The sequence below is a fragment of the Cimex lectularius genome, unplaced genomic scaffold, assembly GCF_000648675.2.
Source record: "Cimex lectularius strain Harlan isolate CLEC.00 unplaced genomic scaffold, Clec_2.1 scaffold8, whole genome shotgun sequence".
NCBI lineage: Eukaryota > Metazoa > Arthropoda > Insecta > Hemiptera > Cimicidae > Cimex > Cimex lectularius.
This window is the reverse complement of record NW_019392656.1, coordinates 3,194,317-3,222,122: the sequence shown is the minus strand read 5'-3', so window position 1 is coordinate 3,222,122 and position 27,806 is coordinate 3,194,317. Positions and strand designations below refer to the sequence as shown.

The 27,806-nt window shown below is 35.2% G+C and overlaps 1 protein-coding gene and 1 long non-coding RNA gene across 2 annotated transcripts; one reads left to right on the top strand and one right to left on the bottom strand.

The window, feature by feature from the left end:
* The first annotated feature begins 5,916 nt into the window (after positions 1-5,916).
* Positions 5,917-27,806, top strand: LOC106664426 (unconventional myosin-Va). The gene is made up of 37 exons (XM_024224700.1): positions 5,917-6,121; positions 7,793-7,897; positions 7,960-8,128; positions 8,188-8,332; positions 8,519-8,675; positions 8,744-8,963; positions 9,024-9,244; positions 9,307-9,438; positions 9,510-9,728; positions 9,791-9,931; positions 9,989-10,073; positions 10,149-10,246; positions 10,615-10,779; positions 10,840-11,036; positions 11,093-11,204; positions 11,275-11,486; positions 11,547-11,721; positions 11,783-11,898; positions 14,797-14,902; positions 14,967-15,143; positions 15,199-15,319; positions 15,495-15,685; positions 15,745-15,816; positions 16,295-16,426; positions 16,499-16,619; positions 16,683-16,881; positions 16,934-17,129; positions 17,604-17,697; positions 20,274-20,420; positions 20,477-20,577; positions 20,640-20,770; positions 20,868-20,985; positions 21,044-21,283; positions 21,351-21,485; positions 21,553-21,675; positions 21,753-21,881; positions 26,597-27,806. The coding sequence occupies exons 1-37, from the start codon at positions 5,996-5,998 to the stop codon at positions 26,717-26,719; spliced, it is 5,451 nt and encodes a 1,816-aa protein (XP_024080468.1). The 5' UTR covers positions 5,917-5,995; the 3' UTR covers positions 26,720-27,806.
* On the bottom strand, positions 6,066-6,673 carry LOC112126172. The gene is made up of 3 exons (XR_002909823.1): positions 6,581-6,673; positions 6,240-6,511; positions 6,066-6,137 (listed from the first exon to the last, which is right to left on the bottom strand). It is a non-coding gene; the product is annotated as an uncharacterized LOC112126172 (long non-coding RNA).

Below are 27,806 nucleotides of genomic sequence, written 5' to 3'. Positions count from 1 at the left end.
AGAAGGAAATTGGCTGGTTGTTGTCAGTGAAAGGATGAATAGGGGAGGTATTTGAGAATTCACAATTAAAATTCCATAGGCTCTGCTGGGATTCGAACCCAGGACTGCTAGTGTGGCAATACGGGTTGGATGCCCTAACCACTCTGCCACCGCGGTCCCCTGTATTGAGAATAATGTGCAAAAAATATTGTAAACCGATCATTTATCTATGACATCCAAATAAGTCATACTTGTTTTTTCCTTTCCCATTTGGAATTGTAGGCGTTTCTCCGTTTAGCATTCTCTTTTAATGAATTCCTTGGAAGATTTGCATGGTCCAAGAAGTTGCCTTTTCCTACCTGTTATCGGGCAGTTGCATAGGATATGTTCTGTCATCTCTGTCCCTTCTGACGTTGTCGTTGGCCATCTGTCATAGTTCTATTTTTGTAAGGTCGTACTTAACTGGAGCCGAATGGTTAGGGTGTATGACTCGTATTTGCTGGCAGTTCTAGATTAGAGCCCATGGCTTTTAATGGATAATGGTATGACAAATGTATTGTAAAGTGGTTTGACACCTCATCCACAACACCACAATTGGTAGTTGGATGTTAAGCCTTCCTGCTTGACAGGAATTACATTTTTTACTCCCTCTTTACCCCTTTGTGTTGTTTTTGAGTAGTCTTGCTTGCATGTCTGGGTTTCGCTCCCAGTATTTGTTCTTTAGTTACAGTTCTTTTGTAATGTGGCTATAGTATACATATTTATGACAGTAAAGCGAGAACTGATTCAGGTGAGAGCTTTTGAACTGGAACACCAGCCTTCAGATAGGACTTGTAATGAAGGATGAAGGTTGGGCTGAGCAGGAAAAAAAAGGAAAAAAAAACAGAACCATGACAATTAGTCAACAAGTAAAAGTAATGAATATTTTTGGTCAAAACTGTGTAGGACAGCCTGCTCTAAGGTTCAGAATTCAGAAGATAGGATAAAAGAGGTGGCCATAAGTCCTTCTGCACCTCAACCTGACTAGATCTATTGTTCTCTTCTATTTTTATAACTCGCTGGCCAGTTTCAGGTTGTCAATCAACCTCCCATAGCTTTGCCAGTGGCTCCTTAGTGTATGGTCTTGCTTGCGGTTTTTCTTGTCCTAGTTGCAAGAACCTGCACTTACATAGACCTTCACAGAAACATAGAATGCGTTGTGCGGTCTGCTCCTCTTCCCGGCAGTATCTGCACAGTGTTTCTTCTGTCTGTACTCCTATCCGGCGAATGTGCTTTCTTAAGTGGCAATGCCCTGTCAGAAATCCAACCAGATGCCTGGTTCGGTTGCAGTTGCCTTCCAGTAATTCTTTTGTAAGTTTTGCGGATGGTCCTTCTTCGCGTGCCTCATACCTGTGGTATTGTTCCACCAGGTGTTCGACTCATTAAGGATCCATTTGAAGATGCATCCTCTTTTGTGGCAGGCTGCTAGGCCGCAGTTGGGGTCTGGGCTGACATGTCTACCTTTTTGTTGCCTCTATGCTCTGAATGTCCAGGGACCCATGCCAGGGTCAGGTCATTAGCGTCGATGACTTCCGTCAGGCAGTTCCAAACACTCTTTGCCTTCGCCTCGCATGAGGCTAAGGCCCTGTAGCCCTTTTGTTTTTCTGGCACATTGTGCAATCGCTATGATTTCAGACTGGAAAACTAGCATACTTGCCTAGGTTTACCGTCAGTTTGGACTTGGAGATCATCCCAAAGACCCCAGCTCCCGTACTCTTGTCGGTTTTGGAGCCGTCAGTAAACCAGTAGGACTTTGCCTTTAGTGGTCTTCCTTTGGCCCATTCTTCCTGTTCTGGTATCAGTACTTTGTATTTCTTGGGTAAAGTTGTACTTCAGAGTAGTGGCATCAATTGGCATACCTAGAATGGCATCTGCCTGTATCTCCTCCCTCAGTTTCCATTGTTTATTTACACGGCCTATCCTAGGCTATTTATCCGTCCTAGGCCTATCTGTCTGTACTCCTATCCAGCGCATGTGCTTTCTTACGTGGCCATGTCCTGTCAAGGAGTCCAACCAGAATTCTGGTTTGGCTGCGGTTGCCTTCCAGTAATTCTGCTGTAAGTTTGGCGGATGGTCATTCTATGAATCTCTTCCCGTGCCACATACCTGTGGTATTGTTCCACCAGGTTTTTGACTCATTAAGGATCTATTTTAAGATGTATCCTCTTTTGTGGCAGGATGTAAGGGGGTTCAGGACCCAGAGAGTCCATGTTGGCCCCTCTTTGGCCAACATGTCAATCTTTTTGTTGCTTCTATGCCCCGAATGCCCAGTGACCCATGCCAGGGTCAGGTCATTAGTGTCGCTGACTTCCGTCTGACTCGGTCGCTGACTCCATGCAGTTCAGAGATATAAAAAGCCAGAATAAAAATTTCAACAAAAACACATCATTGTACTGAACACAAAAAAACTGTTAGGTGCTACTAAAGAAGGCCTAACTCACACTTTATTGATTGTTTTGAATTATCAAAAATTACAAGACAATGGTATCATCATGGAACAATTTAACTTTGGATTTCATCATGACTTTTTATTTTGTATTTATTTTTTTATATATATATATATATATTTTTTTTTTACTACTAAATAAAGTAACGCTGTAATAAAATAAATAACATAAATTGTTTTTTCTGTACGATTTGTTTGATAAAGTGCCATCATTGGCATCATATAAAAAAAAAAAAGTCAAACTTTCAATGTGAATAAATGGCTGATAATTTCGTGCATTCCATGATAAATAATTCACTTGTTAAAAAAAATTATCAACATTTTGAACAACTGATCATCTTTGAATAGACTATCATTGTTTTTATTTTGTCCCAGGTCTGTTTTGCCATGGCACTGATACAATCAGCAATTGTTTTGAATAATCTGCCATGAAAATGTTTCACCCTTTGATATTTGTTATAGATTAAGATGTTCCTAACAACGTCAACACTCAGATTAAACGTCAACAAACAATTGTGTACATATAACAAAACAGATTTTACCAGCTTACAATAAGAATGAGTTATGGATGACTAAAGAAATTGCCCAAATATAACAAAACAGATTTTACCGGCTTACAATAAGAATGAGCTATGGATGACTAAAGAAATTGCGGAATACACTTATTTTGTTTACATATTTTTCAAATCAAGAGTACATTTTCACTAGCAACACATATTTAATAATGTTACATAATTATTTCGAAAAGGAGTTGGGAAAAAAAATTCTAAATGTTTGCTGAATTTTACTACATTAAATAATTTTCCCTCCCATTGTAGAAAATTTTAGATAATTTTTTAATGATTAAAATTTACTTATATTTGAGAAGATGTTTTCCGATCCAATCCAATCATTATACCATCCTGGAGTTAAGCAATGCCTCCAAATAAATAATCGTCTTGTATGGTGGGCATGATTAAAGAGAATTACAAAATAAATTAAATTTTAACTTACAATTAATTAAGGTTTTTAGTTGAGATAAAAAAGTCAATGGCACGAGCGGGATTCGAACCCACGATCTTCGGCTCTAACCACTTGAGCTATCGTGACGGTTGAGATGGGAAGTTAGTGCCCGAAGGGATCGAAGTCATGATAGCTCAAGTGGTAGAGTAGCAGCGTATCAAGCCGAAGATCATGGGTTCGAATCCCGATCGTGCCATTTTTTTTATCTCAACTAAAAACCTTAATTAATTGTAAGATATTAATTGGTCAAGCGGACCACGAAACTAGTGAATTCAATTTTAACTTTGCATTCCTTCTCCAGCAGTTTCAGATTTGTTGATACCATTTCCTCGTTTTTGTGTACCAGAACACAAGGGAATTCAGGGTAACAAAAAAGCAGACACACCAGACAGAGGAGGATCTGCAAGACCATATAGGTCTTGAGTTAACAAAAGCAAACATAGAATATGAAGCAAAAAACAACTTTTTGGGCCGAGCTTTCGGTGGTTTATTCCAATATCATCAGGGCCTGTTTATTAAAAAACCAAATTTAACACAAGAACACACATACAGAGTAACATAATACCCAAATATCTTTGAATGCAAAGCAACCACTCAATGGAGACAATCTGGTACAAAGAAACCCAGTGCAAGGAATTTTAGCAACGACAGTCAATAACCTAGTAGTCCTTAGGAGAAGGATCGAGTTGATTGCACTGAACTAAGGGGCTAGTAACATACAATAAGCCAGAAGGCTGGAATGCTTTGGGAACAAAAAATCCCACTTCCTTGTATTCATATATCATCATCATCATCATCATATATAGAACTAAGAGTATTGCTTGTGTGGTTTCTGGCATTTAATTTAGACGATTTCAACTCACACCTTATCCATGAATCCAATTTCACTGCTTCAGAGTGAAGTGCAGCAAGAAGTTTTCAAATATCAGACCAATACAGGCCAGCATCCCACGAGGGAGCATACCTGGTCCTACACTTTATATCATTTCTACTGCTGGCTTTCTTATACATCCCAATACCATCATTACCACCTACACAGATGATACAGTGTTGCCGTCTGATCTGAATCTTTTCCGAGAGAACTCCAGCACCCAAGAACACCTTGAGCTTAACAAAGTGCAAAAAGTGAAGGACAAGACTGAATGAGGAAAAACATTCTTACCCTCCATTAAACACCAAGGAGCTTCAACTCAAATCATATATTTAGGACTATAGACAGCAGACTGATATCCCCACAGAAACTGTAAGAGAACAGGTTAAAAGAAGATTTAGACAACCACAGAAACTTATAGGATGAACTAAACTAAATGGGACGCAAAGGTTAAGACATTTAGCACAGCACTAATCACTGTAAGGTAAACACACGATATAATTTTTTCTTCTTTCTTTCAAAAACACCGATACCCTGAGGATTAATTTGATCTCTGCTGTTGCAAACACTAATTTAAAAAAAAATCTATACCCTTTGGAATTTGGAGGGGATCTTTAGGGTTCTGTTAGGCCAGCTAATATTCAATGTATCCAATATTTCCAATCAAAGTACGCAGATAAATTGCTGCTCCTTTTTATGTTACTATTTACAACAACCTCTAAATTTCTTTTGTCAACAAACTGATCTGACCCCGCTTCTAAACGTGCCACATCAAACTCTTGGATCCATCCATACCCAACCATCCACACGCTCCCATGCCTAAGCCTTAAATGATAGCCTCAGTACCTCCTCACCCATTCATCCCTCATATCGAGTGCCAGGTGGTCTTTGGCCTGTCTTTCTTAACCTGTGCATCCAGACGGTGCTGGCCATAGAGTCGGTGTTGTGACTAGGAGAATAAATTATTAACAAAAAAAATTAACTTTTGAAATGATTTTTTTAATATTTAATTTCCACTTAAAATGTTAAAAACTACTAAGTTAGTTAAGCTTCTTTTCTGGCAATTTTGATTCCATTTTATTCAGACTTTCGTAGTAATTAATTCTATCAATAATTAATATCTGTGATAAGATAAAATAAGCCATATGTGATTACTAATGAAACTTCTCCAAATTAAAATTGGCCTGAATTAATATTTAAAATTATTCATGATCTTACGATTACTTTTGGATAAAAAATTTATAATTCTATTAGAACAAAATAAAAAAATTCAGAAGAAAGTTAATATTTGTTTGCTGTAGAGTGAAAGTATTTGGACAGTATTATTAATTGGAAATAACAGCTTTGTAATGAATTTAAGAACAAGGTTTCATTATTTATTGCAGCATAGAAACCACATAAAAAATGATTTTATATAAAGAAAAGTCAATTTGAGACTTATAAGGCCATCAAGTTTTTTTGTTTGGCTTAACAGCAGACTTGTTACATGGTTATGTAACGCCCCCAGATCTATTTTCTCTACTTTTTTAATTTTAATTAAAAATGTTTTTTATTTTATTTTTCAACAGTATCATATGTTGTCAGTTAAAAAGAGTTTCATTTAGTGGTATTGATAAAACAATTTTCAATGATAGTTCCAAAAAATTTGTATTTCGGTAATGGAACCCGTCGGTTACCTTAATCTCAACCATCTCAAGTGTAAACCGGGCGAAACCGATTTAATTTACAAGAGAAGATTCGAGCTCTGGGCGTTTGCGTCACAACACCGCGACATCTACATATCTGTGAGTTCTGCCACCACTGAAACAAACAAACAAACAAAAAATTTTTCGCCAATTTAAATAAGGACAGATCAAGCGTTCGCTCTGACCGGATTTGTAGTGTGTTTTAAGGAATGTTTACCTGGATTTCACCCCCTGCCTTGATTAAAGTCTTAAACTCTCAGGGAAATAAATTCACCTCAATAAATTTTATCATTAAATCCACCAGGTTCAGTCATATTCGTGCATAATTTACAATTATTCCAGTGTTGATTAATTATTATATTTAAGTATTTTAAAGTATTTTGAGAAGAATATTTTCATGTCAAGGTAATCGGATGGTTGGATATTGTTAGAAGAATCATTGAATTTTATTTAATGCTGATGGTTTAAACTGCACTTGTTGTATGTGTCCTAAATATAAAACATAATATTTTATAATAAATGTGCTTCACACCATACTAGGTTAAAAGAGCATATTACGGCTTAATCAGATGAATCCAAAAATAATGGAAAATTCCTGATATATGTGCTTTACAACAAAGATAAAATACGTCCAACTTTTATTTACAAAAAAAAAAGTTATTCCAAATAACATATGTTTACACAACATATTAGCAATGTACATATGGATCATTTCTACCTAAATTAAAAAGTCAACACAAATCATTATGATGAAACTATACAGTTTTGATAAGCCATTTTAAAATTTAATTTAAGAAAGACTGTTGTCTTTATAAGACAATTAATTTGTCGTATAAAGTCATAAATTGAATAATGAAAGATTTTTTCAATTTCATTTACTGTGGGATTTTATTTCTTGACAGATGTGTTAACAGAATGGCTTAACTTTTTTTAAATAAACAAAAGACTACTGAATATAATAAAATAACAAATAGATCGTTTAGTGTATTTTTTTCTAATCCCCTAGAACGTGTTTGTTAATTTAAAGACTATTTTATATTGTTTAGTTTAAAAATTGTTTTATACTAGACGGTATTTAATATAAGCGACTTGTACCCTGACGTTTTTAAAAAATGGCACGATTAAAGAAACAATTTTTTGCCCCCCAAGATTAACCAAGGATCCTCGTCCAACTTTGTGACATGCTTCGGTCATCATCATTATAAACATGCACAAAAACAGATGCTTGGGATCACTCAGTAACAGAACAGTTAATTGAATCACTCAAATATGGCAAACACACATACACTTAACGTTGAATCAAAGAAAGGAACATAAATAAAAAAACAAAACGCATAACAATGAAGCAAAGGACAACGATTTTCATCAACATTCTCATAAATATGTTTCAATTCGTTTGAATATTTTCCAGTATAAAAAAGGGTAAAAACGCTAATATAAATATGAAAGAGTGCAATGGCCAAGCGGAAACTCAATAAGTGACCCTCTTTAATTATCTGATGATTCATCTAATGATAAAAAAATTTCTTCTTCCTACTTTGACAAAAATGAAGGAATTATAGACCAAATTAACATCAAATATAATTGTGATGGATAAACACAAATGGGCAATCTGAAAATGATAACCGATCAATCATTTAGAAAACAACCCATCCCAACTGTGGTATATGTCAATTATAACTATAAAACTTTATGATACATATTATAGTAAAACTAATTGTAAACTATTTACAACTTAACAAGGTTGATTTATGAATTATTTTGTTTCAGGGAGCGAGGGTTTGGATACCACACGCTTCTAAAGTATGGGAGGGTGCGAAGGTTGTAGAAAATTTTATACAGGGCAAGCTAATTATAGTAACTGATGATGGAGAGGTTTGTATTTTAAATCTATATTTTTCCAAGTTAGACCTCGCGTTAAAATTAATTCAATTTAGACGAAGGAGCTTAAAATCCCGACTGATGAAGATCTACCACCGTTAAGGAACCCTGAGATTCTGATCGGAGAGAATGACCTTACGTCGCTTTCGTATCTCCACGAGCCGGCAGTTCTTTACAATTTGCAAGTCAGGTTCTGTCGGCAAAATGCAATTTACACCTATTGCGGTATGTTTGATTAAATCAAGACATCTCGACTTGTCATGTCACTTTCTTAATATGTTCAGGTATTGTGCTCGTTGCCATCAACCCGTATTGCGAAATTTCAATATACGACTCGGACACAATATGGGCATATCGGGGTCAAGCCATGGGCGACCTCGACCCCCATATTTTTGCTGTTGCAGAAGAAGCCTATACTAAGTTAGAAAGGTAAATTTTTATGAGTTTACTAAGTGAAACGTAGTTCCAATCTTAGTTTTTCAATAAATACTTAAATGCTGTACTTTTTATTACGATTATTTCAAAATTTGTTAGTTAAACTTTAAATTTAAAATTTTATAAAATTTTCTTGCTGCTGGATTTTTCTTAAGATGAATTTACTTTTGGTTTTAACAGAGAACAAAAAAACCAAAGTATAATTGTATCGGGGGAATCAGGAGCTGGAAAGACGGTGTCGGCAAAGTATGTTATGAGGTATTTTGCGACTGTCGGAGGATCGGCTACTGAGACTCAGGTCGAGCGAAAAGTTTTAGCCTCGAGTCCCATCATGGAAGTATGTAACAATTGCTTTTATTTATTTTTTTATTGAAATTATATTTCACATCGTATTTCTCTCCCAAGGCTATTGGAAATGCGAAAACAACTCGTAACGACAACAGCTCAAGGTTTGGAAAGTTCATCGAACTACAGTTTGACAAGAATTATACGATAGTCGGGGCGAAAATGAGTACGTATCTCCTTGAAAAATCCAGAGTCATTGTCCAAGCTTCGGAAGAGAGGAACTACCATATATTTTATCAGATCTGCTCTGCTAAAGAAGAACTGAAACATTTAAGCCTAGGTTCGCCTTTTGTTCTTCAGTGATTGCGAGCAATGCAATAAAAAATTTTCATACTTACAGATGACGCTCATACATACAATTATCTGTGTGATTCTAACAATAAAATCCAAGGTGTCAATGACAAAACACAATACATCGAGACCATCGGTGCATTTCGAACTCTAGACTTCAGTAAAGAATATATCGACAACATCTTCCTCATTTTAGCCTCGATACTTCACCTCGGCAATATAAAAATTATGGAAAGTGGTGGCGGGGATGCTGAAAGTTGCACCATATCCGTAAGTGATTGTATTTATTTTTATATTATTCTTGTGTATTTATTATCATTTTTGTTTTTTAGGCAAATGATAAACATTTGCATATGTTTACGACCCTTTTGGACATCAATGCAAAAGAACTGAATCAGTGCTTGTGTCATAGGAGAATCGTGAGCACTAGAGAGGCGTTCAATAAACCCATGACGGTACATCAGGTAATTATTTTTTTAAATTTTTATTTTTAGCTTATCGCACAAATTTGTTAGGTTTTATAACTTCTTTTCAGGCCGTAGGAGCAAGAGATGCCCTGGCGAAGCATATATACGCCTGTCTTTTTGCGTGGATTGTAAAACAGATGAACAGAGCCCTCATCACTTCGCAGAAGGCGAAGCATAGGTTCATCGGGGTTCTGGACATCTACGGTTTTGAGACTTTCGAGACGAACAGTTTTGAACAATTCTGTATAAATTACGCCAACGAGAAACTCCAGCAGCAGTTTAATATGGTAAAAAAAAAGCCAACACTAGTTCCAGTTTTTGCGAATATATTGTGATTCTATTTATCTAGCACGTTTTTAAACTCGAACAAGAAGAATATTACAAAGAAGAAATTCAATGGACGTTCATAGATTTTTATGACAACCAACCCTGCATCGATTTGATCGAGTCCAAATTGGGCATCTTAGATCTTTTAGACGAAGAGTGCCGAGTAAGTTTTATCTGAAAATGTATCACGGACTGTAGTTAATAATGATTTTTCCAAAAGATGCCAAAAGGTACGGACAACTCGTGGGCAGAGAAACTGTTTGCAAAATGCAGCAAATGGAATCACTTTGCCAAGCCAAGATTTGGTATGTAAAAAGTAAAAATAGTGTATTTTGTAAAGAATGTATTTGTTTATAATTTAATTTTTTTGTTTGTTTAAGGTGCGAATTCTTTTATTTTGAAACACTTTGCGGACAAAGTTGAATATGAAGTCTTGGGATTTTTAGAAAAAAATCGAGATACTGTTATAGAGGAACAGGTAACGATTTCTGAATAATCATTGACTAACGGTCACTAATCACCACACACAAACAAAATTAAAACAAATTTTATCTGTTTGTCTCTTTATTTTTTTAAATTTGTTTTATTATATTTCATTTTCCTTAGCAATTTACATTTTTTTTAAACTTTTTTAGACAAAGACTCAATTATTAAACGTTAAAAATTGTGAAACCTTGATTAATATATAAAAATATATAAAAATCAAGTTATATTACAAGTGGGTGGAATTTTTTGCCTGTCGGCGTATACATTTAAATTACATTTAGTAATATATAAATAAAACCTAATATTGTACATAGTATTGAAGAAGTTTGCCTTGTAAATATGTAATCAATTTTGTTTTAGATCAGTGTTTTAAAATCTAGTTCTAATGACTTAATTCACAAGCTTTTAAATAATGATGAAAACTCAAACGGTGACAAACTCGCCGTTCCGAAGCCCAAAGTCAGGGTCAGCATAGAGCAGAAGTCACAGACGTCTCATGCCGTGGCTGCTAAAAATAAGAAAACGGTACTACAGAGTTGTTTTTTCTTGATAAGAGTTTCTTAATTCAACAATTACGATATTCAGGTTGGCTCGCAGTTCAGAGACTCTTTGAAAGAGTTGATGGACACCTTGAATTCAACGACACCGCATTATATACGTTGTATAAAGCCCAATGATGAAAAGGAAGCTTTCAAGTACAATCCGAGTCGTGCCGTCCAGCAACTCAGGGCTTGCGGTGTATTGGAGACCATCCGAATAAGCGCTGCAGGCTTTCCATCAAGGTGATGAAGCTTATTTATTTATTATCACACACAATATTATTGATTTTTTCCCCCAGGTGGCTTTATACTGATTTCCTTAATCGATATCGCCCTCTTTGTGCATCAAAAATGGTCAACAGACAAAATCCGAGAGAGACTTGTGAAAAAATGCTCACTCAGATCATTCAGGTGCGGATTTATTATCTTTAAAAAAAACCGCAAATCAAACATAAATTAATATGCTTTAATAATTCCTCAGGGCCAGGATAAATGTAAATTCGGGCGCACGAAAATATTCTTCCGTGCAGGACAGGTGGCTTACATGGAAAGGTTAAGATCTGAGAAGTTGCTCCAGTCTTGTGTCAAGATTCAAAAGGTCGTGCGAGGCTACCTTGTGAGAAGGCGTTACTCCAGAATGGTGAACGGAACCTTGACGATACAGAGGTTCTTCCGAGGATATCTGGCAAGAAGGTAATCACTAACGAGTACCGAGTGTTTTTATATTCAATAACGAGAATATTCTCTTTAAAGGAGAGTCGAGAGAATGAGAAAGAACAAGGCAGCTATTGTCATTCAAAAGTGGGTCAGGAGATGGGTCAAACAGACCCAGTACGAGAGGACGAGGAAGGTCATCCTTGGTATTCAAACATACGGAAGAGGTTACTTGGGTAGGAAGAAGTACAACCACATGAGACAAACAAAAGCGGTAACTTTCAAACTTGATTTTATTTCCTGAAACTAAAAAAAATAAAACAATTTTTTTCCAGGCCATTAAAATCCAGTCTGCAGTACGAGGGTGGCTGCAAAGAAAGAAATATCAGAAGTCGAGAGCAAGGGTTATTATTGCTCAGTCTGCTATTAGAAGGTTCCTAGCACGAAGAAGGTACTGTATATTTTCAATTTGTGAGGTACTGGTTGTGAGGTTGAGATAATGAACCCGTAGTTTGATCGTGTCTACCTTAGTGTTTGTGCAGTGTGTTTTACAAATCCTGATTGTTGGCGAACTCAAAAAATCACTTCATACATTAAAGCTGGGTTTCCATTGTGTGAAAAAATCACTTATGCAACTAAATACGAGAATTACTCACAAAATGCCATCTTGGGTTAATCATTTCCGTGAGAGGAAACAAGGTGCCATCGATTTGCGCGAGACAAGCATGATATTTATAACTACTCCAACTGCTTGTTATCCTTCCACACATCCCCCTCTCTCTCCCTCTCTCTCACTCACTCTCTCTCACTCACTCTCTCTCTCTCTCTCTCTCTCTCTCTCTCATTTTTTATTTTTTTAAACAAGGGTTCGCAACAGCAGAGGTTATGGAGATTTTTTTCCGTGGCCGCTTTGTCTCCAAAAGTGAAATAATCGAGCACCACACTGTTTTTATTTTTTTTCTTCCTTTAGGAAAACAGTGAAACTCTCGGGGTGAAATAACAAGATAACAAATAATATTTAAAAAAAAATAAAAACACAACAAGAAAGTAAAATATCAATGTCCTCTGTATTATGAATAAAATGTAAAACAAAAAAAGAAATAAAACAAGTCTCTTCAGAATTAAAAAAAAAAAACTCCAGAAACCAATCTTATAATATAACTTAAAAGCTCGTGTATGTCCTTTTTCTTGTTGTTCCAGAGCGGTTCTCCCCTCGCACACGCGAACCCTCCACTCCACGACGATGAGTAAATTCCCAAAATAATCAAATAAAACAATGTCACGTTCCTTTTTTTTTTACTTTTTCACCCGGCTCGTCCACACCGACCAGTCTCAGCTCGAGTCCTCCTTGTTCACGCCGGTCGGGCCCCACTCCTTGCCAGGATGCTGAGCCCTGGCTGGGCTTCCTTCAGCTTCCAAATGCCACCCGCACGTCTTCGGCCTCTTCCAGACCTCGCTCAAACTTGCTGAGGGCACCCTTGTCTCTGCCCAAGTCTGGTCACCCAGTGCAAAAAAAATTTTTTTCTCTCATTTTCGCTTGTAACAGTTATATCAACCCTTGGGGTGCCGGTGTTTTTGAAATAAAGCCCATTTGTAAGTATGTCGGGTTCGAACCTGGGACCTTTACCTTACAATGATGAGCGCCGTGTCAATGCCTAAACCGTTGCAGCCACTGACGCCCCTCTTGACGCTCTCTCTTGTTCTTGCTATGATGAGTTTTATCTTTAGCATCCCACAATAATCAGCGGCTGTTGGCACATTCCAATAAGTCGAATGCAATCCCTCCTGGTTCATTCTAATTCACGAGACAAGTGCTTTTATACAGAGAGGAATAACATGAAACACTTTGATGCACACTAAAAAACTGACCTCGTGCCACAAGTTTCGCAGCCCCCGGGCTAGCTATCCACAACATGAGACCGGTTTTGCAAAGTGATTTTCATGCAGTGGGCCCAGCTTAAAGATGGTAAAAAAATAAAATTTGTCTGACATATATATCATTATATAATTCATGAAAACATATTGTAAAATTTAAATAATTTTTTTGTGGCTGGCTTTTTCTGTATTTGCTTATCAGTCATGTTTCACCGATGTGTGATAATCGAGTCAGGGTCACACCAAGCGGCTTTTGTCTACTCGACCATCGAAGAAACAACCATGCAAAATGTTCACACTTAGAAATTATGAATAATTTCTATATATTTAATAATAATAATTAATAATATTAGAAATTAGTTTTTATGTAAGCTTTTTCATTTCAACCCAAAACGTCACATAAAAAAATTAATGAATTAAAAGAAATAATTTGGTCAATTAGACCACTAAATATAATGGACTTAGAACAATGTTGAACGTCTTCGAGCTCGTCCAATATCAGTTTAGCGCATTACTAGTTCACTTGACTCTCCTTGGCAGTTTCAAACTGTGTTAATTTCAAACATCAACCTCGATGATGAAGTAGTGCATGTTTTAGTGTTATTACGCCGAGTAAAAAATTAGGAATGGAAAAGGCACATGTGGATCTATCCTATATTATCAGAATGATCTGAGAAAGGGTTTTTGAATGAGTTCTGGCCTTAATTAAATGAGGATGAAGAGAATTTTTTTCATTTTTATAAGGATGGCCATTGTTTCTTCATGACAATATGGGTTAATGTAAGCCCAGAACATTTAATTTTGAAAAAACGAAATTAAAATTGAACAAAAACGAAATTAAAACTCTTCAATTTTACAAATTAGGGAAAAAGAAAAAAATATTTTGAGCCTACAACTCATCTAGAAACATTGATAATTGGATCGACACCACTTTTAAGCTCTTGTAGAGAAGGGAGTCTTTTGTACTTTTTGTTTTTACAAGCTTCTCACACTGAATTTCTAGAGTTTATCCTGTTCCAAACTGTTGGCCTTTCTTCAACAGACTATGATGGTTTCATTATTCATGCTGTGAAAAAAATTTCAATTTAAAAAGAACAATGTTAGATATCTTGCTACCCTAAGCTTCCTACGCCACTGCATGGCGTGAACAGAGAGTAAATTGCTTAATTACATCAGAAGAACTTTATTGTAAAACGAATGATGAATCGAAGCGGCCTCTGTGTCGCTTGCTTGCCGTTTGTAAAACCGTTTGTAAAAAAATAACAGCGCTGCTAAAGACCCTGGTTTTATTTGTACACCCAGTCCTGCTTAGAACTGATAGAATGATCCATTGCGTCAACAAAACCCGCTTTGTGTGAACTTAGCCTACAAATATCATCCTAGAATGATTCACAGTTGACCCAATAAAACTTTAATTTCCTGATTCCCTCTTCTCCCATATTCATACGACTGAAATAAAAATTTTATTTTTCAGGTTTAAAAAGATGAAGAGGGAGGCAAAATCGGCACAGCACCTCATGAAACTGAACAAAGGGCTCGAAAACAAGATTATTTCCCTTCAGCAGAAGATAGGAGAAATGGTTATTTAAAAAAAATCTATTTTGCTTAAACACTATCTCATTTCAACAACTTTTTTTTTTCCAGACAAAGGAGCTGAACATGCAGAAAACAATGGCACAAGAAGCTACAGCGCTAAAGTCTCGGTTAAGCACGATGCAGGGAATTGAAGGGCAGCTTAAGCTTACCAAAAGCCAGCTTGTAGAGAAAGACAAAGAAATCGTCGACCTCACTAATCTCCTCAAAGCTCAAATCTCAGAAAATGTAAATTACAGACACCATTTTAAATACAAATTTTACATTTTATTGTATATTTTAGGACAAAACTCTGGAACAATGGAAAAAGAAAGAGTCAGTACTTACTCAAGACAATAATAAACTGAAATCGGAGCTTTTGAAAATGAAAGACAGCCTTAAAACAGCCGTGTCAGAAAAGGAAGGTCGCTACACTTCGATATTATTTCGCTTATTAATATATTTTTTACCATCAAATAAATGTTTTTAACTAAAATTCTGTACTTGTTCTATTTTAGTTTTAAATCTTTGAATTTTAATGAAACTCTTGAAAAATATCAAAAACTATAAATGTTTTATTTAAAACTATATTCATTGTAGCTGAGGTAAAGAGTCTTATGCAAGAAGAACGTAAACAGATAGTGGACGAGCTTAGCCAAGAGCGCCTTGCTCATCAGAAGCTGCTTGCTGAAAAGGAGCTTTTTGAATCGAGGATTGAAACTCTTGAAAAATCTCTGGGAAAAGCTCACAAGAGGTCATCTTCCGACGCTAGCACTGTCTCAATACAGGAGGTGGTAATAAAATATAATTATAACTGAATTCAATATCTAAAATTCATTTTATCTATCAGGATGTTGGATACGCATCAGTTAGATCGAATATAAGCTCTGGGCGAGAAGAAACACCTACGCCGGAGAATCATGTAAGTTGGGAATTTTTTTTTTTTTTAATTTTGACAAAAATGTATCATATGCGTGCGATTAATTCTACTGCTAAATAGAATGGGAGCCTTCAGTGTTTATTAAAAGCTTCCTTAATTAATTAAGAGGATAGTTATGAAAGACTGGACAATTTTAATTTATAAAGTTCAGAATAAATATTAATCTCTTTGAAATGAAATCTTTTCTTCCTCATGTTACAAAAATAAATCAGTTTTTTAATCAACCAACGAGGTTTTGACATCCTAATTATTATAAATACAATTTACTTTTTACCTGAAATTTAATGATATTTATGCTGTAAAAACACCTGTTTTCATAATGATTTGAATTATTAGTTATGAATTTTTAAATATTTCATTTTTATTTCATGCTTCAGGATGATGTTGAGGTTTATTTTGCAATACATTCACCAATTTTCCAAAAAGATAATTCAAATGTAACTAGTACTTTTTTTTCCAGTTTGACACTACGTTAATGCTCCAACTTCAGCGTAAAGTCGTATCTTTAGAACATGAAAATCGTTACCTTCACTCCAAGATGGAGAACGAGAAGAGGAACAATTACGGTAACGGGGTGAAGGGCGCTTTTATGGTAATTATTCAAAAATATAAATTTAAAAAACATTTAATAAATCGAATCTAATTGTTTAACATGCATTTTAAGAATGAAGAACTGGAAATGGAAAATGCTAGATTGAGAGCCGATCTTTTGGAATTGAGAGAAGCTGTTAAGAACGATGCAATGAGCAAAACGGGAGGAAATAAAGCATTGCAGCAGATTGCCAGTAAGCCTTCTGGGAACAACTTTTTTTAAAAAAGGAAGTCTCATTTATGTTTTGATTCTATAGAGAAAGCAGAATGGTGGGAAGAGGAGGCAAAGAGGGCAAGGCAGGAAGCGGCAACTTTACGAGAAACACTCGGAAGCAGGACTTTCAGCACTTCAAGTCTTACTAGAAGCTCCTATCCTACATCCGACATCGATCCGTCAGTCATAAACGAAGATGGCGAGCTTGTGCTCGCTTTCGAAGCTCAGAAGAAGACCTTAAGGTATTTTAAAAAATATATTTTTCAAAACGCTCACTTTATCATTTTTCCACAGGCAAATCGAAAACGAGTTGCAAGAGAAGACGACAAGATGGGAGATCGAAAGAGAAGAATTGATCAATGAGCTGGTACGCCTCAGATCGGAGAACGAACGGCAGAATGCGATGTTGGTAAACAGCGTAGGATCGCTTGCTTCTATGTCAGAAATGTACCTTCAATCTGAGCTGACACGTTTAACCGCTGAAAACTTGGTATGTGTGAGATAATTATCTTTATATTAATCCATATGTATTTTAATTGATCCTATTTAACCAAAATAATGATTTAAATTGTTTTATAAGTTTTATGTAAAGTGTAGTTGCGATAAAAATTTAGTACACAAGCAGGGCTCAAACCCACGACCTTCAGTTCAATTCAGTGTTGCTCTAACCACATGAGTTATGTGACTCCGATCATCTCAACCTACAACTTTTTCAAATTTCCCTCTTTTCACCACATATTCAAATATCGTGTAATCGGATTTGATTCTCAGCGACTTGTGAAGTGGCACAGGGAGCTGTTAGCAAAATGCAAATACATTCAATTCGTGGAATCGAGTTGCTCTCGTGTCACTAATTTTTTTTATCTCAACTACCTTTACATTAAAATCATAAATGTATTATCTTTGTATCAAAGCTTTAATAAACTAATTAACGTTAATGTTAATTCAACAATTTTTGTTTAAGGAATTGAACAATAAGTACGACAAAAAGTCCGCTGATTATAGAAAGCTGCAAGAACAGTTCAACGAACTACTGAACAAACTGAAAGAAGTTGGAGGTAAGTTAGTTATTTCAATGCTGCCTAACTAACTATAAACATAATATAATTTCTCCCCCCTTTTAAGCTTCATTAATTAATTTATTTAATGTTATTAATTGAATTTTACTTTATTATTTTGATTTAGTTTAGATTAGTTTCTCTATATAAAATTTATAAATTCAATTAATAACATTACTTTTTCCAAGTTGATGTCGACCCTCCTTAAAAATGGTAATTTATATCGGAGCTGGATTAACAGTGAAGTTTAAAAGTAAGTCCTGAATAAAGCGTGCTTTTGCATCGAATTTTTTTTTCCGTTCTTTGTTTTAAGTTTTCGTACATTAAAATTTTCCGATTGACACCTTGATTTGATTGGTAAAAACAAACCAGATTTGAGTTTAGATCCCCAAATCTTCTCATATTTAAATCCATGATTACATAAATAATGCCATAAAACATAAATTTAACAAACCATAATGTAATATACAGCATATGGTATTTCACATTTAAATATATTATTATTATTAATCTTTCTGGGATTGATTTTAGGATGCTAAAATCTATTACGCTGCCATTATTTTCAGGCGCTATGTGACCCCCCCCTCTTTCAGGTGCACCAATTCCAATTGAGGCAACTAGTCATAAGGCCTGGGAGCATATAAGCTCGATCGGGATAACTTGTCACAAGTCCTGGGGAGCATATAAGCTCGAAGGGGATAACTTGTCACAAGTCCTAGGGAGCATATAAGCCCGATTGAGACAACTTGCACAAGTCCTGGGGAGCATATAAGTCATATTGAGATAACTCATCACAAGTATTTAGGAGCATATAAGCCTGATCGGGATAACTTGTCACAAGTCCTAGGGAGCATATAAGTCAGATCGAGAAACTCGTCACAAGTCCTGGGGAACATGTAAGCTTGAAGGGGATAACTTGTCACAAGTCCTGGGGAGCATATAAGCTCGAAGGGGATAACTTGTCACAAGACCTATGGAGCATATAAGTCAGATCGAGATAACTCGTCACAAGTCCTGGGGAACATATATGCCTGATCGAGACAACTTGCACAAGTCCTGGGGAGCATATAAGTCAGATCGAGATAACTCATCACAAGTCCTTAGGAGCATATAAGCCCGATCGAGATAACTCGTCACAAGTCCTGGGGAACATATATGCCTGATCGAGACAACTTGCACAAGTCCTGGGGAGCATATAAGCCAATCTAATGTTAATTACTATTTGGAAGTATAAGCTGGGAAATATCTCCTTGTGCGAAGATAATCCATCGAAAAACCTCCTCATGATCTCGAAAGTGTCTTCTGGTGTCTATTCTGTAAATATTTGATTGGATTAATGCCAATTTAGGACATATTTTTCTTCAAGCTAAATTTTTTTATTTGGCAATGTGTTTTGGCATAATGCAATTTCTATATTTGGTCTGGTTTTTTCTTCTTCTTTCACTCCCCTTTCACCCTCTATGTTTTACCACTTGCAAAAGTAAAAAAGGTCTGGTAATCCTAAAATATGGAACTTTTTTCCACAGACTCAGTTTCTCATAAAAACTGTATTGTTTTATTTTAAAGTTTCATAAGGCTTCTAACATATAATTGGACATGATTCATCTGCGGGGTGATGAACCTGCAATTTGATCCTAACTGATCATCTTGGTCTGTCAGACGTGTTTTGGGAGCTCACGATCTTCAGTGTGTCTGTGCAGCTCAGATATAATGCAAATTTAAAGGGATGGGAAATGAAGAATCTAATGAAAGAGAACCAACAAAAAATCACATGGACACAATGAAGATGGCAAAATGCTTAAACGCTCTGACATACCAAACCAGTAAAGACAGACAGACCAATCAGCAAGATCAAATTAATATACTGTCATAATGAGAATTCCTCAAGGTATTGAGGTGGATTTTGATGGTGAAAGATTTTAATTTTATTATTCAACCACAATTATTAAAATGTAGAAGATGGACTAAAACAAAGTTATTTAAAATATTATGAATATCTCTTATGTAAATATATTTCTGAGTACAATTTCAAGGGATTTCAATTAATCCTTGATTGAGAGTGAACCATGGATCTTGCTCATTACAATTGACATTTTTTGTGCGTGTCAACAGTATTGAAGATTGTCCATCAGGGGTTTTAATTTTTACTGAATTTATTACTCTAAAATATTGAAAAAGAAGATAAGGAATTAAGCATGCAGTTCCTTGCAGATTATGCTTTAAAATGTGTGTTGTGTAAGCATGACAAGTTTGTTTCCACAACGGTAAGAAAAACATTTGATATTCTGTGAGATAGTATAATTTTCTTTCTGTTCATCCTAATTTCTATAGTTCTTTTGAAGATGGTGTTTTTTTTGTTTACTTAAGTGTGTGTTGTTTTTATTATTTCATAAGTATTTAAAAATTTTAAAGTGATGTTAAAGAAAAGGACTGTTTAACTAATAATTAAAACAGTGCGCTCTTAAGCATATTTATTTAAAAGGGTTCACAGTCGATATTTTAAAACTTGATATATTTTAATATTTTTATAAATATTTTTAAAGCTTTCATTGGTTAAATTGAATAATTATTTGCAGTGCCTGATGTAGAAAAGACGGTCGCAAAATTGAACAGGCTTGAATCACAGTCTAGCCTGCCAGTCGTGATAAAAAAGGAGCGCGAATTCATGGGAATGTTCGAGTGCAAGTTCGACGACATCTATCCCTTGATCAAACAGCTCTTGGGTGAGTATTGCTGACTGATTTTCAGATTGTTTAAAACTTAATGGATTTATTTTTAGAGCTGAAGCCCAAAGTTGCTGTCACGCTTTTGCCGGGGCTGCCAGCTTACATCATCTTCATGGTGGTTAGGTACACCGATTACATAAACAACGAGTTAATGGTGGGTGTTGAAATTTTAACAAAATTATTAGATGTTGTTAATTTTTTTTTTTTTTTTTATAGCTCCAAACATTAATCCTTGGCTATCAAATGCATGTAAAAACTTTCATCGCCAAGAAGTCCAAAGATGTCGATACTGCAGTGCTTTGGTTGGCAAATACTTTGCGCTTAGTACATAATTTAAAACAATACAGGTAAAATTCAAGTTTTTATATTCTCAGAAATAAAGTAACTTTTAACTTTTACTCATGATAATCATAAATAAAATTGTTTTTTTAAATATTAATAAAGTGGCGAGCAGCACTTCGGTAAAGACAACACACCAACCCAGCAAGAGCAGTGTCTGAAAAACTTCGACCTCCTTGAATTCAGGCAGGTCTTGTGCGACGAAGCTGTGGCGATTTGTCAAGTTAGTAAGCTGTTCGACTATAAAGACTCGACTTGTATGTAACAACACCGATTTTCAGAACATATTGAAGAAGATGCAAGATCGTATTCAACCATTGGCTGCTGGGGCGATTTTAGACCATGAAGCCGTCTTCGGCCTTACCACCGGTATTTCTCGGGGAAGGTCATCCTCAGTGGCTGCTCCACCACAAGCTGCGAAAGCATCGATGGACGAGTTGCTCACTGTTCTGTCCAACTTCAAAAGAACTCTCAATCTCCATGGCGTTGATCCTCAACTTCATAGCCAGTTTTTTATGCAGGTATGCAATATTTTATTGTTAATTCCATTCTTTAATATTTTTTTAAAAAATATTCTTGTGTTTTCAGTTGTTCTATTCTTTATGCGCTCATTCGCTTAACATCCTACTTCTGAGAAAAGAATACTGCCACTGGTCAAAAGGCATGCAGATTCGTTACAACCTGTCTAACCTTGAACAGTGGGTCAGGGAAGAAAAGATCCAGGTTGGTTTTTAATTTTATTCCCCCCCCCCAAAAAAAATGGCAATATAAATCCTGTTTTTTCTTTCAGGATACGAGAGTACTGGAAATGCTTCAGCCCATCATAGAAGCTTCTCAACTCTTGCAGGCGAGAAAGTCGGACGAAGATGTCGAAAGTGTGGCCAACATGTGTCCGAACTTGACAGCAAATCAGGTCCGTATTCGCGTTGTAGTCAAATCAGATATTTTCAAGATATTTTAACGCTGTTTTATTTATTATTATTTTAATAGATAATAAAACTGCTGAACCTTTATACACCGGTGGATTCCTATGAAGAAAAGGTTTCGGAGTCTTTCATTAGAAAAATCCAGGAAAGGCTAAAAGAGCGAAAGTCAGTTGATGGGACACATCGGGAGAATGTAAGCGAACAAACATTTTTTTTCCTTCAAATTATCTTGATTTTAATTTTCAAATGGCATGATTTGAAATTTCATTGTTTTACAAATGCAAATTAAGTTAGGAAGGTATAAAGGTTTTATTTTATTTTATTATTTTTTTTATGAGGGTATTTCAACTACAGGGTTTTATTAACCTCATGGTGCTTGAGTTTTTGTAAAAAAGAAAAAAAAAGAAGCCTATTTGTAAATATATGCCGGGTTTGAATGCACGGCTGCTGGATTACAGTGATGGGGGTGCTGAGCCAACATCTAAACTGTTGTGGCCACCGACACCCCCAACAGAAAAGCTGATATTTTCCTGAAAACTGATAAAAATATGTCACCATGTTCCTGAACGACTAACATAAAATGCAGTACGCAACAAACTATTAAGATTCCAGATAAGAAAGTTGGTTTGTTTCCAAACATTACCCATTGGGATAATAATTATTTAAACAAATTATTTATTTAGAAAAGTTGATATTTTACTGTTCGGGAGGATTAAGATGTAATCATACTATAGATAGACAGATAATGATGTTTATTTATTAATTAAAAATAAAAAAAATTATTTTACGGAAAATATTCAGTACATAAAACGTCCTAGGCAAGAGCCCACAGGCTGTCTGTCGAGTTGCCAGAAGAAAAACAGAATAATATTAATAATGTTAATAATAAGAATACTAGGGCGTGAAATGACCTTAGCCGTTAAAACGCCCTTAAAAATTAATAATAATAATAATAATAAGAATACTAATACTAACAATACTAATTACCTTAAAGGAAACGAATAGGCCGACAAAGCGGCGAAAGAAGCATCGACAATGTCGCACGACCCGGACACTCTGGTTAGTCCGGCGGATATTAAAAATTCCTTCAAACAATTAAGCTGGAATGAATGGCAAAACAAATGGAACGCCCTGAATGAAAAACTAAAGGTGTTAAAACCGACAGTCAAACCTTGGGTCCCTGAAATTCTTAGAAAGAAAGAAAGAATTGTACTTACACATTTAAGGATAGGCCATACCCGCCTAACACATGGACATCTCATCGGCAAGAGACTGTGGAAATGCCCCATGTGCGGTGCAATTGTAACAGTAAGACATATTTTAGAAGAATGCGAACAACTAGCGCCGCACAGAGCACGGTGTGGCCTTCCTAATGACATAACAAAAGTACTTGAGCACAACAGTGATTATAAACGGAAGGTCATTGATTACCTAAAATTAATCAATGCGTGTGGCTATATATAACCCACCACACGTGGTATATCCCCCCTATTTATATGAATATATTATTGGCATTTCGTTGGTACTATACTTCCGAAGTGTAGTGGCTAGCCCAGAATGAATGTATTTATTAGCATGAGAGGTGATGCGTGAAAGGACGTGGCTGTCGAGGAATATCGAGTACTCCACAGGCCCGTCAAATAATTTCGCTTAGGATAGGTTAGTGTGTGAGTGGAACTTGTAAATACCGTTTGAACGTATTTATTAGTGTGAAAAACAGAGGGCCGCAAGATCACGATAATCTTCCAACCTCCAATTTAGTTGTAGTATAGGTTAGTAAATTAGAATGAATGTGAAATATGAAAATGTGTAAATATTATATCTATGTATTTTAATTTATCACGTGTGGGAGGGTAACAACAAAAAAGATAATGAATCTCCTATTAGGCGAATTAGGTGAATCGGAAGGCAACAGTTGTTTAGTTGAGGCATAAGAAGACTCAGAAAAGAATATACACATAAGATAGATAAGAAGACAAATGCGAGAAGGTTTATATGTGGGGCTCTGGCGATGAGTTAGCCGGCCAAAAAAAAAAAAAAAAAAAATACTAATACAAATAGTCATAATTTACACAATCCTTTATTAATAATTGAAATTATCGATTAGGAACGCTCTGTATTTTAGGGAGTACAAAACATAATTGTAGAGACTCTGCCAGTTCTGCCCATTCAAAAATGAAATTACTTAATTTTTTTCTAAAAACAATTTGCCAAACCACCTGTCTGAATTCCTTTAATATAGGGCACACCGCCAAAAAATGGAAGCCATCCTCATACACACCTAAATTACACAAAACACAACAATACGCTTCCTCATTTTTGTGAACCGAGTAATTAAGAGGCAACTGACCTCTTGCCTTCATTATCACACTTATCATATTCAAATTATAATTTTTATTTAAATAATGGTGATTTTCTCCTAATTCCAGATTCAGCTCTTTGTATAAACCATGGAAGACAGACCGCTGTGCTCTTAATTTTAGTTTATTTTTAAAATCAGTTCTCAAAACATTTACCAAGCTTTCCACACTATTTTTATTTATGTCGGAGTAACTCATGGGGGTTAAACCATGTAGACACAAATTGTCAAATTCTTTTGCCCAAAATATTTTCTAACCCTAACCATCCCTATAATCATAATATTATGGTGGTGAATGATGACATGCGAGGTTATTATACCTTATTAAATAGTGTTATTGAGCAGTTCAAGGCTCACCGAACGTTTGGAATATCTCTTATGAAAAAATTATCCCAAAGGTAGGAGCCAAAAGATATCTTCCTCGTAGAAATAATTAATTAAGGTGGCATGGGTATATCAATCCACTTTTGAAATAGTTCTACTCCCAAACTGGTTTTAACAGCATCCAAATTTTGAGCGTTAATTAAATTCATCATCTATGATGTGACACTGAGCATTGCTTGAAATCCAGGTAACTGTTGAAACAGTTTGTGATTAGAACTACCATTTCCAAAAAGTTCCTTATTGGTTACTCTAATTTGGGAAAGAGATTTTGAAGGCACAAGACAGTTCAAACAAGCTATGAATATTATATAACTTTTTAGTTTTTTTAAGGTTTTTAGTTGTTTAGCTCCTGGTTGAAGTGTTAGTTACAAGTTACATTTTCTACAAGTTCTCCAATACTGTTCACTCCAGTAATTATACACAAAATGCAAAAAAACTTTATAACACTGAAGAAACTTCTAAAATACCAAAAAATTGGAAAAAGTAGTTGTTTCAGCTGTTTTTAGTTTTTCAGCTCATGGTCAGGTTGTTAATTGCAAGTTTAAGTTTTGATGTATTCGGTCTCTATACCATTCACTCCAGAAATTGTACGTAAATTGTAAAATGCAACTTTCAAAACTTATGAAACATCTAAAATATCCAAAAACAAAATTGAAAATATAATTGTTTTAACAGATAAAGCTGTGAGTTTGAGTTAATTTGTTCTCATCTTGGAAGACGGCTCATAGACTAAGCCTGGTAACAGCAAAAACTTGCCATGGGGGAAGGATAAGCATTTTAACCCTTTTTTTGGTACTCAGATTATCTGGGTGTTTAACTTCAAACTTGCTGTTCGTGTCTATTGTTGCTTGATGTAAAGCAAAATATTTCTTTTTGTTTAATTGTAATTTTTGTCAATAAATATATTAGGGTTATTCACTTTCTCTAAATTTGTTTCAATCCTTTTGTAGCTTTACCTGGAATAATTCAGGCTCTATTACAAAAAATGCCTATATATGTGTGTTTCTGGGTTATGAAAACTTTGTTAGCTTTTCCAACTTTTTATTTTTTACGTAGATGCACTTTGAGGCTCTTTCTGCCTCCTCCTCAGTACATTTTTCTAAAATTTATAAAAACAACAATAATAAAATAGTACGATTAATTAAGGTTTTTAGTTGAGATAAAAAAGTCAATGGCACGAGCGGGATTCGAACCCACATTCTTCGGCTAGATACGCCGCTGCTTTACCACTTGAGCTATCGTGACTTCGATCCCCTCGGACAATAACTTAACATCTCAACCGCACCTTTTGAATTTTCCCTCCTTTTTGCCATTTTTCAAATGTCGTGTAATCGGATTGGATTCTCGGCGACAAATGAAATGGCCACGGAGAGCTTTAGTGAAGTACACTTCATTTTAAATCATTAAATTCACTAATTTCGTGGTCCGCTTGACCAATTAATTGTAATATATTAATTGGTCAAGCGGACCACGAAATTAGTGAATTTAATAATAAAATAGATTTTTGGACTTTCAATAATATTTTTCAAACCATCTCGATCCTTATATTTTGAATGTCAACAGACGACTGGTTTTGTTGGTACTCAAAATGTAAGGATCGAGTTGGTTCATAAAATATTATTGAGGTCCAAAAGTCCATTTCATATTGATAATTTATTTAAATTTTAGAAAAATGTACTGAGGAGGAGGCGGAAAAAACCTCAAAATGCATCTATGTAAAAAAAAAGTTGGAAAAGCTTACGGAGTTTTTATAATCCAGATTCTCATACATATGTAACAAAAAGATATATGTGTGTTATTTAGTGATGGGTTGTGCAATAATATATTGAAGTCGTGAGGAGTGGTCAGGAACAAAGTATTTTAGAAAAACAGTTTTTTTATTTTTTTATTACCTTTATTCAGCACATATTGTCACAACATAAAGTGTGGTGCTATCCTTGTAGTGACTCACAACAAAAATAACACTACAAGAATAACACCACACTATATGCTCTTGAAGATGACATGAATAAAGGTAAAACTTCAGCAAAAAAATGAAAAGATGTTTTTCGTAAAATATTTCATTCCTGGCCACTCCTCACTACTTCAACAGATTAATAAGCATTTATTGACCTCAATTTTTTTATATTAAAACTGCTGATATTTAATGTAAATTTGTGTTACAGATATTAATGATGGATGCTCAAAAATCTTTTCCACTCGAGTTCCCGTTCAACCCTTCAAGCATCCGCCTGGAGGATATTGAAATCCCCGATGTGCTGCACCTTCCGATGTTGAAAAAGTTGTAATTTTGAGTAAACAGAAAAAAAATGTAGCTCTTAGCAGATGGTGAGACTTTTTATCATAATAGTATCTCACACCGATAGAGGATGAAAAAAACGCCTTTTACCACTTAGGTTTCACCATCATTTTTCCCCATAAACCCCCCCAGGAGGAATTATATACCCCCTCCTCCCCTTTCCCAAGAGAGAAATTTTCTATTTATGTAACAATGTACAAATTAGCTTGTGTAAATATGAATAAATTATTTTAGAGGAGTTATAGTTAACAAGGAATTGGAAATGTTTATTTTGTTGTCGGTAGTGTTAAGGGTGCCGATGCATAAAATGCAGGCAATAAACGACTAGTCACATAAATAAAGTGGTGGCAAACCAAAATTATGGCCTATATACTTATAAGGGGGTATCGATCGCCTTACATTCCATTATGGACCCACGCAAAAAAAAATCATTTCGATCGAAAGGGGGGAAAATATATCAAGATCGATTGTTCATTTCATTCTCATCTTGGAATGATACAAGGGAATAAAAACAGGATCTCACATTTGCGATCAGTGAATCCCCGCGGGAGTATGTACATAATGAAACCAATTACCACTTAAATATTTATTTTTAGAATTTAGGAACCGTTTCACTTAGAATTGTGATATGTAAGTCAAATTGCAAGGTCTCAGACCGTTTAGTGCAATAATTTATTTAATTTATTCGGCAGAGTACTTTTAAAATTTAATGCAATAAAGCTTCATCCGTTACATCGATGACAATGGATTCTTGTCTCAAAAATTGAATTAATAGCAAATTTAAAAAGTCTACCTTTTCTCATTAGCAGCAGGGACAAGGTTACTCATTAGTTTACTTTTTAATAGTATTTAAACGCAATGTATTGTTATAATATATAAGTAAAATAAAACTATAATTGTGTATCTTTTATGTGAATGGAAAGGTTTAATGTTTTTTTTTTGTTTTTTTGTTGTTAATACGTTCACATTTTTCCTCTAATACAAAACATTCCAAAATAACATTCCCAGAGACAACATGTCTTCTCCAATTTGCATATTCCTTAATCATTAGCCATGGTGTTAAGTGACCAGGAGCA